General features: G+C 33.9%; 1 protein-coding gene across 1 annotated transcript; it reads left to right on the plus strand.

Annotated features, from left to right (window-relative positions):
• The first annotated feature begins 184 nt into the window (after positions 1–184).
• On the plus strand, positions 185–12111 carry LOC140835802 (uncharacterized). The gene is made up of 18 exons (XM_073201228.1): positions 185–286; positions 1820–1850; positions 2074–2147; positions 2499–2564; positions 2713–2784; positions 3543–3615; positions 4143–4180; positions 4275–4382; positions 7470–7586; positions 7671–7751; positions 7834–7902; positions 9373–9450; positions 9586–9729; positions 10221–10331; positions 10847–10915; positions 11004–11066; positions 11168–11319; positions 11432–12111. Exons 2-18 carry the CDS (start codon positions 1820–1822, stop codon positions 11922–11924), a joined length of 1839 nt encoding a protein of 612 aa, XP_073057329.1. The 5' UTR covers positions 185–286; the 3' UTR covers positions 11925–12111.
• The last annotated feature ends 4577 nt before the right edge of the window (positions 12112–16688 follow it).

Raw genomic sequence — 16688 nt, forward strand, 5'->3', positions numbered from 1 at the left:
AATATGGGTAGGGTTGACCCGTCTCACGGATTATGACCCGTGAGACGGTCTCACATGAGACTCACTCTAAAAAGAAACCATCGAATTATTTTTGAGTCGATTCAAGTCCAAACATGAATGATAAAACACATGTTGAAGGATAAAATAGACATGTCATATATAAATACTAAATCAAAATTATAAAAAAATAATAAAAATCCCAAAATCAGCACAATTCACGCATCTAGGGTTTCATATTGGTACACCATTTCTGCGTCCAGCGAAATTCAATTCCTCGACAGCACAGGTATTTTCTCGTTTCTAAGAACAGTTGATTTTATCTGACACTCAAATTTCTGAACAGTTGTAGCCAAGGTTGTTTTTTTTTTTTTAAATATTTACGCGAATCTCCTGAAGTTAGAACTATTAAAACTTTCCATTCGAGGATAGAAATTGCTTTATCATGAGGGTTTCTACTTGATTCGATTCGCTTGTGTGAATTAAGTTTCCCTCTCCGTATATATTGGTTTCGGATAAATTTAACTATTTGATGTCGTGGCTCATCGCTAGTTACTAGCTAGAGGCAACGTTTTTTCATTTGACAAGAAAAAAGATTAACGTGAATCCCGTGGAGAATCGAACTGTTAAAATTGAATCATTTTAAGACGGGGATTGTTAACTGTGCTATTTGGACGACAAAAAAAGAGAGCTTTGTGGCATTTGTTTATTAAATGTGTTATTCCACGAATATTTATTTGGATGAAGGGGGCATTGACTGATTATTTTTCCGTTGGTCAAGCGTTTGACGCGTGTCAGACACGCCTCAGAAATGAAATCAAAAGGGATAATATAACTGTTTAAATTGAACATTTAAAGATGGGGATTGCTAACTGTTCTATTTGGAAGATGGAAAAAGAGAACTTTGTTGCCATTTGTTTATTAAATGTATTATTCCATGAATATCTGGATAGAGGGGGAATTTAGTGACTATTTCTCCATTGTTAAATGCTTGACGCGCGTCAGACACTCAGACCGTTTTCCAAAAAGAATAGTGAAATTAAAATTCTAGTCACTCAGTTGAAGATACAGATCAATGGGGGAAGCACTTGACATTTCCGTAAAAAAATTTGATGGTAAAAGGACTAGTTCATTGATTAGTTCATCCAGATCCAGTAAATTTATGGCTTTCCACAATAAAGAATCTTACGAAATGTGTGTAGTTGAGCTCGAGTAACACCCTACTCGAGGTGCCACTTGACCTAACAAATGACAATGTTGCTTAAGCTCGAGTCTTAATACTAAATCTTAATATTAATTTTAAAAAACACTTGAAATTTTATAAAAATAAAATTTGAATGAAATGATGATTTAATTAATATTTTAAAAATATATAAAATAAATAAAATTGTCAAGTTTGAGATTAAAATGACTGCTCAAGAGTGAGATAACAATGCGTTATCATGAAAGAGTGCTCGAGCGACTCAAATTCGGTTTGAACGAACTTAATATCAAACTTTTAATTGCATAGCTGAAGACTTCTCCCTCCACTATTAGTTAGTTTCCCTCCTATATGCACAGCGAGAAGACTTCTTCCTTGATGTTTGTTTATTAATTTTGTTTTTTTTATACTAATGGCTTTTGCCATTGTTGGTGGGAGGTAGAAAGATTAAATTTTTTCTAGGGCATCAATTTTTATGGGTGAAGGAAGATGATGCGGCTGAAATTCATACCTATATTGTGGCCAAGTTGGTAGAAACTGACATGATTGATTGTTTGAAGATTTTGGTTATTTGTTTATCATAATTAACTAGCTATCTCTTTTCTCTCTACTCAACTACAGATGATGACCCAGCCATCCGAGACTGATCGTAGTAAGTTTCCTCCCCATTAAAATCTTTTAGTATGGTAACATACAACATTATATTTTGAAGCTATTAAGTATGTAGTAGTTGTATGACTTGTCTTAAAAATTGGTTGTATGATACTTCTCTCTAGCTTCCACCATTATTTATTAATTTTATAGAAATGGCTTGTTAGATATATTTCACAGATTTTGTTTTCGCCTGATAACATACACATTTTCCATGTGAGAAGAGCATGCAATAAAAGGAACCGAAGTTTTTGTTGGTGGTTTGCCCCGGACCATTTCTGAAGACAAAATCCGCCAGGTATGATTTCTACTTCATCTTGAACAGCTACAAACAGCAGATTGCTAGTTTGCATTCATATGCAACCTAAAATATATGTAAAAACACAAAATATGAATGTTGGACAGAGTGATTATGATTATAAACACTTATTTTTCTGTGTTTTGTTTTCCTGTGATTACTCTTTCTTGTAGCTTCTGATCTACTTCAGATTTCACCTGTTTTCATCCTTTGTAACATGCATGATAGTTGTTGGTTTTAGAACCATCGAGTTATCGTCTTCCTTGTATGTTTTGTAACTGATAGAAACAACTTTATGAGGTTTGAGTTACATTACCTGAACTGTCACTGGATCAACTTCCATTTTCACAGGAATTTTCTGTGTGCGGTGAAATTGTGGAAATTCGTTTGATAAAGGACCAGAATGGCAATTTGAAGGTCACTCTCAGTTATACAATTTATGTGCTTCCTTGAAGATGATTATTTTTAGTGCTGCATGCCATTTTCTGTAACCCAACAAAGAAAAGGTACTGAAAGAAGACCAAGAAGTTACTTCACTCTATGTCGCCATCTTCTGATTTTTCAGGGATTTTGCTTTGTGCGTTTTTCAACAAAAGAAGCTGCTGGTAGAGCTGTGAGAGAAAAATCTGGAACTTTGGTGAGAATTATGAGTGGGAACTTTTATACCTTGAAATTTAATTTTGTTTTCTCATCAAGAGCATTAATTATTGCTTTGTTGATGACACTGATTATTACATTTGAATTAAAGTCTATTTCCTCTTGGGGAGATTATTGAAGACACGCCTGTGAATGATGTTAAGATACTTGAAGTTGCTTGAAAATGAATAAGGATGACTTGTGGCCTAGCTCTTCAGCTCCCAATATTTTTCCCTAGCCCAGAGTCTTTAATCTGTATCTTCTTGCACTTAGTTTCTGCGATGTTTATTGGGGTAGTTATTGGGAAGGGGAGGGCTGGGAAATGATCCCTAATCTATTGATGTTAAATAAGCTAGAATGCCTCCTTTTTTACTGTTAAATCATTCATGTGCCATTTGAACGTGGAGAAGCTGATACAAGATTGTTTGTGATACACTGTTAACATTTCCTAAATACATAAATTTGTTCACTTGGACTCCTATCAAACTTCAACTGGTTCGGGCCTATTGAGCCTCATTTTGAAATATTACCTGATGTATATCTTAGTCTGAAATCGTATGCATTTGGTTTACTGTTATAATTAAATCGTTTGGGTTTATTGGACCTGTTTTGTAACTTTACCTTATTAATTTTCTAGTTACAACGTGGGCCGAAGAATCTTACATAAAAAAAGTTTAAGTACATTCTTTACATGTATTGATATACAACATGCTGTTTGTCATGGTTGTTCTCATCGGTTATTTATTTTTTATTTTTCAGCTTGACGGAAAGGCTATTGGTGTCCTCCCATCAATTGAGCACAACGCTTTGTACTTTGGAAACCTTAATAAAGGTTTATTTCTTGTGGCACTCCCAATTTTAGATAATAATTGTTGACGTGCAGTAACCATTTTTTTAACGTTAGCCTGGCCCTTTATCAAATTTTTTTGGATGTTTAAATGCACAAACTTAATTGAGAATCTGTGTAATAACTAATAACTGTTGTTTATTATGATATCTTGTGACAATAGTTTGAGATTTATGAAATTGTTTCAAAGCTCAACACTAATGAAATGAGCGTTACTTTTTATATTGTAAGTTTAATGTTTTGGATCCTAGCATAATGCCTACAGTATTGGGTCTCCTACAATGATCACTTGACCATTTGATTGCTATCGTTTTTCCTTTCTATTTGTGAATTTTTGCAATTGACTTTTAAATCTTATGATTATAAACACTTTTTTTTGTGTTTTGTTTTCCCATGATTACTCTTTCTTGTAGCTTATGATCTACTTTAGATTTCACTTGTTTGCATCTTTTGTAACATGCATGATAGTTGTTGGTTCCCAATCCTGACTCAGATTTCTTTCCCTCTCCCAGCATGGAGTGCTGATGAGTTCGAAAAACTTGTGCTCCAGGTATTTTCTTGTTTGGTTCAATACTTGGTCTGACTTGTGACTGCAACCCCTTTGCTGCCTCTTTCTCCAAGTGTAATTTTTTTTCATTATGGAGGTTTTCCCTGATGTGGTATCCGTTGACCTTCCTATGGTTAAAGACATGCAGCCAGGTCAAAAGCCACGAAATCGTGGTTTTGCCTTCGTGAGATTCTCATCTCATGCTGTAAGTTTTTCACTTTCAAACCTGTTCTTCTAGTTAATAAATTTTTGGAAATCATACTATCCAAAGATTGTGTGAATTTTAGTTGACTCTCCTGTTGTATTGAAATCATACAGGATAAAAGCTCAGGTTGGTGGTTTTGATTCTCAGTTCCAGCATCAACTAGTGATCCTTATGTTACTGGAAATCCAAAGAAATAAAAAATAAAGAAATACTGTCACAATAGGTGCAAAATATGTTCCTCAAAATTTGATACCTTAATTAATAAATATTATTTTCTTCCACCGTCGAAAATCCTAATACTTAGTTGGAAAATGAATTCCCCAAAATAGTGATACCTTAAATTAAAATAAAATACTCATATTGCTTATGAAACTGGGGACTTTGATTGCGAATCTGGATTTGCTAAAATATATCCTGGAGAAATTATTAAACAACTGCCATGATTTTGACTGACTTGTTGCATCTGAAGTAATGTTGGATAAAAGCTTGGTTTTGATTCTCAGTTCCAGATTCAACTATTGATCATGTCATTAGAAATCTAAAAAATACTTGCCCCAAGGGATGAGAAGAATGAGGCCCAAGCAATTTGATACCTAAATTTAAAATTTAACAGTTCTAGTTCATTAAGGAACTGAAAACATAAATCCAAGTTTGAATTCTTTACAAGTGGACAAAATAGTGTGAGTTAATTGAAACAAAAAATCGTGCATATCTGAAATTTTATCTCTAGTTTGTTGCATCTCTGTTTTATTGGTTTTACAACTAAACTATAATTATAATTTTGATTTGTCTCTGTGGTTTCTCCTCATTTCCTTTGCCAATAATTTAAATTCAATGATCTTCTTCATTTCTTGTCATGTTTGGCAAGAATTTTCTTGTATTGTTAGTGTGTCAATATAGTACTTAAATTGGATTTGTTGGCATACGACATGTTGGTGGTACACAAATCATTTGAAATTTGCCCACCTTTTAAATTTAACGATTATGGAAGCTTAAGGGACCGACCAGTTGTCTTGGATCTCTAGTTTGATTGTGAGTTATAATCTCCCAGGTTTTCTTTGATGCCGAAAAGAAATGGAACTTGAATATATGAAATTAGACAACTATAACATATTCTGGAAAAAGAAATTGTTAGGAATATCCGAACAAGAAATTTACTGGATCAAAGCTAGGAAGAGGAGTTACTAGTTAGAAAATTGGAGAAGTTAATAATTACACTAAAGTTGCTATTAAATTGCTATGAAAATTGTTTGGTCATATACTGAACCTTTATGGTTGATTCTGTTCTCTGCCCACACATTTTCCTATCGTTTTTATGTGGTTCCTAAGGACGGTGCTCCAGTATTTACAGCATCATGCGTGATCCACTTCCTTCCCAACTTCCACTCCCATCCCAAGGACTTTCTATGATCTATAACTGAAAGCCTGGTTCCTTTCAATATAATTAATTATTCTATTAATCAAGCAACTCTACACGTGGCATAAAGAGCTCTCCCAGATCAGTGCTCTCTGAGCTTAAAACTTGGGCTTCTTACTTGGAAAATTGTTCAATCATAGGGTTATCAACCAATCAATTGAGCAATACATCACGTGATTAGCATTTTTGAGTGTTGGTGTTAAAAACTGAAGATATTGTTACTATGTTAGAAGATTGTATAAATAATATCTGGTAGATTTTTAATTGATATTGTGTATTTTAGATTCATATAGGTCTATATTTGGTTTCCTTAAATCAAGAGATTGCTAGGATTAAGATCTAGGGTTTCCATTATAAATAATTTAGTGTGATGTATAAATACCAAGTAGTTATTGGAAAATGATACAAGAAATTATTTTTTACAGTTGGGAAATGAGATAATTATATCTTCTTAGTGGGTTCTAAAATGTTAATTTGGTGTATGAACAGTTATAAATGCCATCCTTCAAACTCAGGGAAACGTCCTGATTTTTCAAATTTTCAAAGTTTGCCATCATTATTTACAAGTGATGTTTGTTAAGAGAAACATTTTTCCTAATTAGTTGGGGTGGATAAAGAAGTTTTAATGCTACTCCAATCAACAGTATAATTAACTAGGTTGAGAGAACTTTTGTTGTTCTCATTTGTTATTGTCTGCTTTTCCTCATGAGATCAGCTGAGCTAGCTATCTGTCTTTGGAGTTTTTGACTGCCTCAATGGGTTTCCTTTAATTTTCTGGTTTTTTTTCTTCTAGTAACTGGATTATCTTTTGTTTTCTTCTCATTATCTCGCTAAATTTGAGATAAGCGCAGCATATATTTCTATAATGTGCTTACTTGAAATTTTGGCATTTTGATTCACATATTTTTTATCCTCTGTTTATTGGTATCATAGAGTTTTTTTATTGTCAGCATTGTTGTTTTCTTCTTAGGATTCCAAAATAATTTTGTTGATCTTGTAAGTCTCTTTGATGACATCAATCATTTTCTCTTTATTTCCTCTGTTGAACCTTTTTCCTGCTTCAGTGACTGCAGATACCTGAATAATGATCTTGTCCTCGAGATTTGTCACAAGCCTTAGTCTACTTCAAGGACTAATCAGAACCATGGCATTGAAAATAAAAAAATCAGGGTTTTTTTCCTTCACAAGTGCGATATGATATTTATTTACTTGTAGACAATAACAAGTTTAAATTTGCACTGTCAAGTACCTCAATCTTTAACATTGTCAGACCACGAGAAAAAAGAAAGAACTGTAAGTTTAAAAGCATAATTTCCATTTCCATGTCTGTATAATACAAAAGGAAGCTTGGTTCCATAGTAACTAAATCCATCTGAAGTCAACATATTGATTCCTGTCTGGTCCTAAGTCCTAACCATATCGGTCTACCATGTCTGAAATTTGGCTTCTAAACTTCAAGAAATCTATTCTTATATAGAACTCTCTTAATCTCAACTGAACAATGTTAAAATTTATTCAGAAGTATCACACATTGACTTCATTTGTGCCAATCCGCTGTTATCCCTTCAATATGTAATCCTTAACCAGTTCTTTAACAATTTCTTCCCAAAAAAGTCATTGGAGGCTGATAAGATCCAAATTAAACTCGCCTCGAAAATTATCAATCACAGGCTGCAGCGCGTGCTCAACGAGTAGGTTCCCAACAAGATTTTCGTCTCGGTAATTTGCACCCAGCTGTTCAGTGGGCTGAGGAAGATCCTGAAATTGATCCAAAAGAGCTTGCCAAGGTTCATGATTAGTGTCTTCCTTATTTTGGTATTTAATCTTTGAAGTATCTCACTTTATCTTTTGTTCTTTCTTTTTATTTTCAGATAAAAATAGCTTTTGTGAGAAACCTTCCAATCAATGCTGATGAGAATTTCTTGAAGCAAACATTTGAGCCTTTTGGCAAGGTCTTACATATTCCGTGTCTCATGTAGCGGTTCCTTGATTATATTTCCATTTTAATTTTTCATTGTGATGATGCATTCTCAGGTTGAGAAAGTTGTGGTATCAAAAAAAGGTGGCATTCCACTTGGGTTTGTTCATTTTATTGAGAGATCGGTGAGTTAGTTTGTACAGTTTTGTATTTGATATCGTAATTCCGTGGTAGCCCTGCTGATTCATTTCCATCATGTGCTATAATTGTGCAATTAATTGGTTTCTTTTTTCTGACTTTGGCTAGGTTGTGTAAATTGCTTCTTCTATTGACTGGAAAATTGAAACTGTCCTGAATTTAAATTACTCTAAATTAAAAATATCATTTTGAATATAATCAAAATATCCTTTATTTCTTTTCTTCCTTCGGTTTGATTTTAATGATTTTAGCCATTTAATAGATATTCAACTACCCTAGCTATCTTTAGCCTAATCTTTTGCTTTCGTTCTCGTTATCCCCTCTTGCGTTTGAAAAAGTAAATGGGTGATTTAGTGGATAGAAGAAATTATTAAGTTGCTATTAGCTTCCCTTGAAGAGCTATTCAATTTCTGAAGTCATGCATTTTTTTTAAGTGCGGCACTTGCTAACTATCAGAGAAATAGTCATTGAACCTCAAAATTTCATCCCAAGAAATTATTTCAAAATAACTGTTTAAAGTCGTGTAACATTACAGAACTTACATACGAACATGTAACTCAGAGAAGAAAGATAAGGAATGGAAATGAACTTCTGTTGATTCTGCAATGTGGCACTATGTGTGATTTTAACAATAACCTTCGTGGACTTTGCGCATGGCTGAGTTTGGTTCCCTTCTCCGTATTTCTGTAGTTGGACGTGGCCTTTTCTGTTTTCTTCCCTTTTTGATTCTAACCTATGTTGTTATGGCTTTTTCGAGGAGTTTTGGCCGAGTCTCCAACCTTTTATTTTTTTTATTTTTTTAGAGCTGTCGAGATCTTAAACAGCTTATAAATTGTTTCAAAGAGATAATTTAAAAGCTCGGTCAAACACCTTTTAAAGAGAGATCATGATTGCACTGCATTTTAAAAGATTGTCAAATATCCAAATTTCGGTCGATACATGGATTTTTTTATAAATGAAATTTGTAGGCCAGACTGTTTCTTCGATCAGGTAACAAATACTGTATTGTTTATCCATAGGCAATTATGCAGTCATTTTATATCATAAAGTGTGGTGACAAATGGAGCTAATATCCGAATTCCAGTAAATGCAGGAATTTTAAGTATTAAATGTCCAATCTAGAAACTGTTTCTTTGATTCGTTAAATATTTTCATTCTTATGCACACTGAATTTTTATGTCCTGTGGTGATAACTGACAAATGCTAAGATAAAAAAAACCTGGATATCTTGTAATCCTTTGTACCTGGGTAAGTGAAATGGGGAGACTAAAGGATTTTATTATTGTCTGATTCTATATGTTTAATTTTGGCTTCACCTTGTATAATTCTTTTTCTTGCTTTACGGTCTAGGTCATAAACACGGTTTAGATTTATTGTGATGAAATTTGTTTTGGCTCGTCGATGTCACTGACTTTTAGTAGTTGCTCCCAATCCCTCAGCACTATTTTGTGGTGCAGGATCTTGACAGAGCCGTAAAAGAAATGAATGAGAAAGCAATTCGAGGACCTGGGGGAGGCCCGATGCATAAACTTCAGGTATTCGGAATTGCCACCGAAGCATTAATAATCCTGATTATTGACAACCGGTATTGAGCATAATTGGAGAGCTTGCGTTGTCATGAGATCAAGGAGTCTTTACTATTGAATCTGATATTTAATGTCTGCAACTAGGTTGAAGTTGCAAGACCTATGGACAAGAACAAGAAACGAGCACGTGAGGATTCAGAAAGTAACCCTGTCCAGGGTCATTCCAAAGTTTTTAAGGAGGAAGCAATTGTTGCTCCATCGATTAATCCTAAATGCCATGTCCAGAATGTAAAGTCATTCATTGATTCACCTTTTCTGTTTATCGATTTTCCTCGTTTTTAGCTCGATACTTTGTTTGGACCAACATTGAATGTCTGTACCAAAATTTCAACGATTACTAACGAGCAGGCTGGGACTTGGCTGTCGAGAAATATAATCATAGGGACAGCTGTAGGTGAAACATAGGTCCTGGCCTGTAAAATCTCGAATTGCACATGTTTTATGGCTGTGATTTAAACATAAAAGAATGAATCTATAGGTTGCACAATCACTTCCCATCTTTTCTTTTTTCTTCAAAATATTTTACTTGGTGCTCTGTGCATGCTAATTATGTTAAGAAAAATGATAACTGAAAAGGAAATAGGAATTAAGTTTGAAGCACTTGTTATTTTAGGCGTCCTTATTTTTAGGAAATAAGAATTAAATTTGAAGCACTTGTTATTTTAGGCGTCCTTATTTTTATATTACTCTCACTACCTGATTACATTTTCCTTTTTCAGCCGGAGTTTTTATCTCCGGATCCTTATGAGGATGCTGTTATAGCTTTGCCATTAGCTGTTAAAGAGCGACTACGTCGAATCCTTCGACTTGGGCTTGCGACTCGATTTGATGTGAGTTTTGAAGTTGCTAACAAAACATGTTTGATAATGAAATTAGATGCAATACTTTCTTGGGCTGACCTACATTGGAAGAATTTGGTCATCTTACGCTTGGATAGAAAGTCTGTCTTCCCTATCAAGTCTTGCATAAACCCTTCTTCCAGTTCATTTGAGAGAAGCAATTATTTGGATTTTGTTGCATTCTATGCATGTAATGGGCCTAGTGTCTCCTCCCTTTTAAATACCCTCGTTTTATGGCAACCTGGGAGAGGTTGACCTTGTAAACATTAAAACTAGTTTGAAATTTACTTATATCTATCTTGATCTTCCTTGCACGTTCTTGGTTCCTAAAGTTAATTTACAATAGCTTGTTTTTGTGCTTAGTCAAGGATTCAAGGCAATTGAATTCTAACTCGTCTCTTTCTAGAAGGAAAATAATCATTTTCGGTTGAATGCTTTTAGTTCACCCCTATTTATCACGCGAAGCAATTTTTCTTAGTTCGTGTAATCGTTGTTGTTCGTGACAGATTGATGTCAAAACTTTACACAGTCTCAAGAAATTACCCGAGTCTACTGCTATTTCCATCCTTGACCAGGTGATGGCTTGAAAATATCTTTTATTTACATTTACGTGACATGCACACCTTGGTTGTATTTTAATTATTCGTTATTGCTCCTTTATAGTTCATGTTAACAGGACCAGGTACCCAACATAAGGGTGCATATCTTGCCGCACTGATTTCTAGAGTATGTAACTGACATATGTTGAATAGATGGGGCTCATTATACTTTTTCTGGAACATTCATTCTTTATTACTCTGTACTGAGCATTTCTTTCCCCAATTTAGCACCTAGTTGACATAGTGGGATTGAGTCCCAGCTTGGGAAGTTGGCCAAAAGTTGGCGCAACTTCTGCGAAAGAATCGAGCCTCTTAAGCTTCTCCCACCGTCTGTCTCCGCCAGCTGTTGCCTCTTTTCCTTCGCACTCAACCGTGGGCAGGTTAGTCTCTTAACTTAAATTTGGCGAGTTGGCATACTTTCATTGAGGTCTTTCTAGAGAGCAGATGAACAATTTTTGCAAGAGGTCTAATGTTGTGGTTAATTTCTCATAGGTCTGATATCTGTGCTCCACGTTACTTATCATCATTGTATGATTATCCCTTGTCAAGCCGAGCAGTAACAGGACGATTGGAGGAGAAAAGCCCAGATTTTCCCTTACCAATCGGAGCTGTAGCAGGACGATTGGAGGAGAAAGGCTCGGATTTTCGTTTACCAAGCCGATCCATCCCATCTGGATCCCAAAGCTTCCAGATTCCAAAAATGGTAACTTTGGAAGACAGAAATCGTCCTCACTGTGAGGTTCCCCGGAGCATGTCTCTGGCATACCGAAAAATTGGATCAAGAATAGACGAAACTCTCCCTTTATTTCAGGCACCACCCAGTTCATCTACAGCTCAAGCAAGACATGGGTTAAATTTGAGTTCAGACACTACACCCAGTGCTGACCGGCAAGGATCTCGCCCTCGAGTAAGATTTGACCCTTTTACTGGCGAGCCTTACAAATTTGATCCTTTCACCGGGGAACCAATTTTTCCTGGGAGTTGATTCTAATGTTACTAAAACAATCGCCTCCTCAAGTACTGGATCCTTGTTATTTGTTTATGCCGAAACAACAATTAAGCTATGCTCTTGTTTTTCCCTTTGTTTGGTTTCTGTGGTACCACAAAATGATCAGGCCACTCTCGTAACGAGTGTTCATGACTAAAGCACATTTAATTATTCTTTTTTTTTTTTTTTATATTTTTTGTTTTGTTTTGAATGTTGTATGGAATTTAGTTATTATGAGGAGCGTAACAATTTTTTTGTAAACCGCATAATAATTTTTTTTAAAATATATATTTTTTAATTTTGAAGTTAGGTAATGGAGCGACATGGTTTTCAAATAAAAAATGTGTGTATCTTACACAGGAAAGAGTTTATTATAATCGAGTTTTAAGTCTATGATACCGTCAAAAACTAAATTATGTTACACTCCTAAATATTTCCCTTGTCCTTATATAACTAGTAAACAAGAAATTAATTTAAATAATTATTGTTAAATACATCAATTGATATATGTATGATATGGGAATGGAAGCACTATCTACATATTTATCAATCCGTAAAACTAAGGGCTATTGGGCAATTTCTGAGAGGGGCAAAATGAAAATACAGCAAGGTTGCGGGAACCTCTGGAAAAACAAAAGGAGTAAAGCAAAATACAAAGCACATGGTTTGATGCTTATGTGACCCCCAAAAAAAGGATTGTCATTTGTCATCGTTATTTTCGAAGCATGCACGTAGCCTATCAGTTCAATTTTTATTCTAAAATTTTTTTAAAAATTAATTTAATTTTTTTATATATAAAATTGTAATATGGTATTTTGATATTATATACAGTTGTTTAGATAATAAATATATATAAGAAACAATGTCGTACACATATTATTATCCAAATGACACATTCTAGCATGTCTACACTGTACTTGACTTTTGCCAATAAATAAAGCTATACACGCATATATAAACATATTTACAACCATGTTAGCTTTGAGGGGACCCTCAAGTTTCTTAGTCATTGGACTCAACCAACACTTGAGCTCGAACCACTTTGAACTGGTCGATTGTTCCGAAGATGAACCCTTACTCCGTGTGTGTAACTCGGATCTACCTATTAACAAATAACACCCTTTAAAGTTGGTTTTGTGACTCAAGAGATATATTGCCACAAAAAAATCCTAATCCCAAACTGAAAAGAAAATGATGCATATGAGCCATTTTAATTTGAAAATATGATTATGTTTTCATCTTATCATCGTATATTAAGCCCCTATAGCCTATAGGCATGCCAACGATTTTTGTCGACTTTGATTATATATAATTCTTTATCCCACATTCTTAATTCTTTACACACACACTAAATTGCTATTACGATATTTCGACCCTCTGGATCATGTTTTTTCCTGTAGAACGGATAGTTTTCAGAATATAGAATTATAAATTCTTTGGACGATTTTCGTTCTCCAAAACATTACTTTCTGAAAATCTCCAACTCCCATCAAATCGAACAATTTCTTCATGATAAAATAGAACCGAACAACCACCAATATGTATATGTATGTGCAAAAAAGGAAAAGGGTGAGATGCTAGCTCGTTCAAAGACGAAGCTACTCTGATACGTATAGTGCATGTGATGGAGGGCATTTTAGGGAAACATGATTTTTTTTTCTTAGTTACTTTAGAAAATATTTGTTATATTCAAAAAGGGGTGCGGGGGGGGGGGGATGCAGGGAATGTGGTGAAAATGGACTACAATTGATTCTGCTTCACTGTCGGTCTCGCCTTTCTTTCTTTCTTCACATGCTATTAATCCACCGCCATGTGCACTCTCACATGTTACACATTACTCTTCCGGTCTTCCCCATAACCAACATTCACATGCCATCCATCCTTGATATATATATATATATATATATATATATATATATATATATATATATATATATAACGATCCCGACTTTTGTGAAATGACTAAAATACCCTTGCTGTACGACGTCATAGAGTTGAAAGAAAAAAAGGGATAATTATTCAGACAACGAGAATGAAGTTCCATTAGATATATAAAATGGATTGTTATTATTATTATGGGGGATATTTAAGTAAAAAAACCGAAGGGTTACCCCGGGTTCACATGTGCCGTTGCAGATGGGGCAGGCTTTCTATGCGTAGATTTCGTATTGTTCGCAAGCTTTACCGTTTTCCCGCTATAAGCGTTTATTTTCAACTGAGATAATCTGAAATTACGAAAGCACCCCTCTATTGCATGAAATAGTGACAATTATATTACTCGTGTAAAAATTGAAGATAACATACACACATATATATATATATATATATATATATATATATATATATATATATATATATATATACTAGTAAAAGATGCACATGCAATGAAATAGTGACAATTATATTACTCGTGTAAAAATTGAAGATAACATACACATATATATATACACTAGTAAAAGATGCACATGCTATTATTATTTTTAATTTAATTAAATAATAATAAATAATTAACATGAACTTATTTTTGATTTAGAAAAATTGTTCGATTTAAAAGAGAAATTTTTGTTTTGATTTTTTTATATTTAAAATATGGAGTGATTTGCAAAATGATTTTTAGAGTAAGAAGGGTAATTATGGAATTAGATATTTTGGTGTCCTCAAAGCTAGTTATTCTAAGACCCTCACAATTAATATATACTAGTTACTCTGCACACGCGTTGCGTGTGTGTACAATCTTTTTTATCATTATTGATGGACTAAAATGAAAATTGAAAAATTATGGAGGGATTAAATTGATATTTGAATGATTGAAATAAAAAAAAAACAAAAAAACAAAAATGTAATATTACTATAACTGTAAGGGTAAAACTGGAAAAAAAAGATGGTGTCCTCCTTGGTAGTTTTTATGAAGTGCTCAACCTTAATAAATAGTATAGATATATATATATATATATATATATATATATATATATATATATATATATATATATATAATAGACAAATAAAAAATTAAATGATGTGGACACGTGATTATTTCAAAATAAATAAATAATTTCTTTTTTGTTTCCTAGTAATTTATTGATTATTTTCCACAACACGTTATTGGGTTAAATGATCGTGTCACACATTAAATTTCTAGCAATAATGAAAAAAATTGAATTGCAATATTTTAAAATAAATAATTTATAAGATAGTCAAATGATCAATGTGCCATGATTTGGAAATTATGAGTTTCTTTTAAAATGTTCTTAAATAATAGTATCTAAGAAATAAATACTTTTCTTTTAAAGATATATCTTTTATTCATTAATTTAAATTTATTAGTTTTTAATAAAATTTTATTGATGTAATTGAAATTCATATCATATAAATTTATATAAAAAAAAATTAACTCAGGTGTTGTGGAAATAAAATATTTATTTTCAGTCTAGGATGGTATTGTCGTAATTCCTGCTCAAACTAGTGGCATTACTGCTTATGGTCTTTACTTATGTCCCCCGTAACGCCATTCGCTTCTGATCCCGTAAGGCCGTGATATCTCCGCATTACCTCTCCCAACAATCCTTCGCCGCCGCTTGCAACTTTTAAATGGGTTCGAGGGCAAGAATTTCATCGCCTGCCGCCTTGAGAGAGATGAGAAGATCATCAAATTCGAACAGAAAGCCGAGAAAACCTCAAGCCTGCCACCGCAGGACCGCCCATATTCGCGACGGCGCTTCTGTTTCCGACAAACTGGAGGCCCTTAAAAACCTCATCCCTTCTCAAAGCTCAGATATTAAGCCCGACCAGCTTTTTCAAGAAACAGCCGACTACATTGTACTCCTCAAAGCTCGGATTTTTGTTCTGCAGAATTTGATCGAGTGTTACGGGTCGGCTGAGTCCGAAGAAAATCGAAATGCTGTATAGTTAGTGGCATTTTTCCATCACCATCGATATCCAAAAGAAAAGAGAAAAAGAAGAAGAAGTCGTAATTTTGATTTTATTTTCACTTTTCTTGGCTAGTACCACATAATTAATTATGTGATAAGTTTACATTGGTGCTCATCATACATTGAAAACGATAAATTTAGCATCTTTTTACCCTCTAATCATTAATAGCTCGAATTTTGATGGTCGATTCTTATTTTTCTTTGGATTGGGTATCTTCATTCTGTCTATCTTTGTGTGCTTCATTCGAGAATGGGACTATTCCCATAAAACATTATAGTTTCTTGGTTGGTATTTGACATTCTGAATCCCGGAGCCTTTTCTTAGAATATTAGAAACCATTGTTGTTTTTCAGTTGGAATCGGGTTTCTTTGTTAGAATTTGCTGTTTCTCCCTCCTTTTCTTTGGAATAGATTTAGTTACTATTCACTTCATAATTTAATAAATGAACTTTTAATCTTTATTTTCGCGTTCTCCTTTTTGGGAAATAATCTGTATAATGCCAGAACTCCGTGTTAACTTTCGACTGCCATCAGTTTTCTACTTTTCTTGTTTCATTTCTGAAATATATCTTACGGCCCAGTGAACCATATCGGAGCATAAAAGAGAGTGCCATTTTTCACGGCTAAATTATCATAATTAAAATTTGTAGATTCAACTTTCTTGTTTTAAAACAAGATGAGTCAACTCAGCTCATGAATTTCTCGAAAATTCAGTCCCATTTTTCATGACAAAACCATCACTTTCTCACTCTTCACGACAATTTGACAGCAGCAGTTCCCTGTAGAGAGCATGCCGATCAATTAAAAATTTTTCCAAAACAATAAATGCTCC

The sequence above is a fragment of the Primulina eburnea genome, chromosome 1 (genome assembly GCF_022965805.1).
Source record: "Primulina eburnea isolate SZY01 chromosome 1, ASM2296580v1, whole genome shotgun sequence".
NCBI lineage: Eukaryota > Viridiplantae > Streptophyta > Magnoliopsida > Lamiales > Gesneriaceae > Primulina > Primulina eburnea.

Excerpts from the sequence above, each read along its gene's own strand:
- LOC140835802 (XM_073201228.1), top strand. The coding sequence starts at position 1,820 with ATGATGACCCAGCCATCCGAGACTGATCGTA. Across the intron at positions 4,383-7,469 it reads TGAGATTCTCATCTCATGCT|GCTGCAGCGCGTGCTCAACG; the intron begins GTAAGTTTTTCA and ends TATCAATCACAG. Across the intron at positions 10,916-11,003 it reads CTATTTCCATCCTTGACCAG|TTCATGTTAACAGGACCAGG; the intron begins GTGATGGCTTGA and ends GCTCCTTTATAG.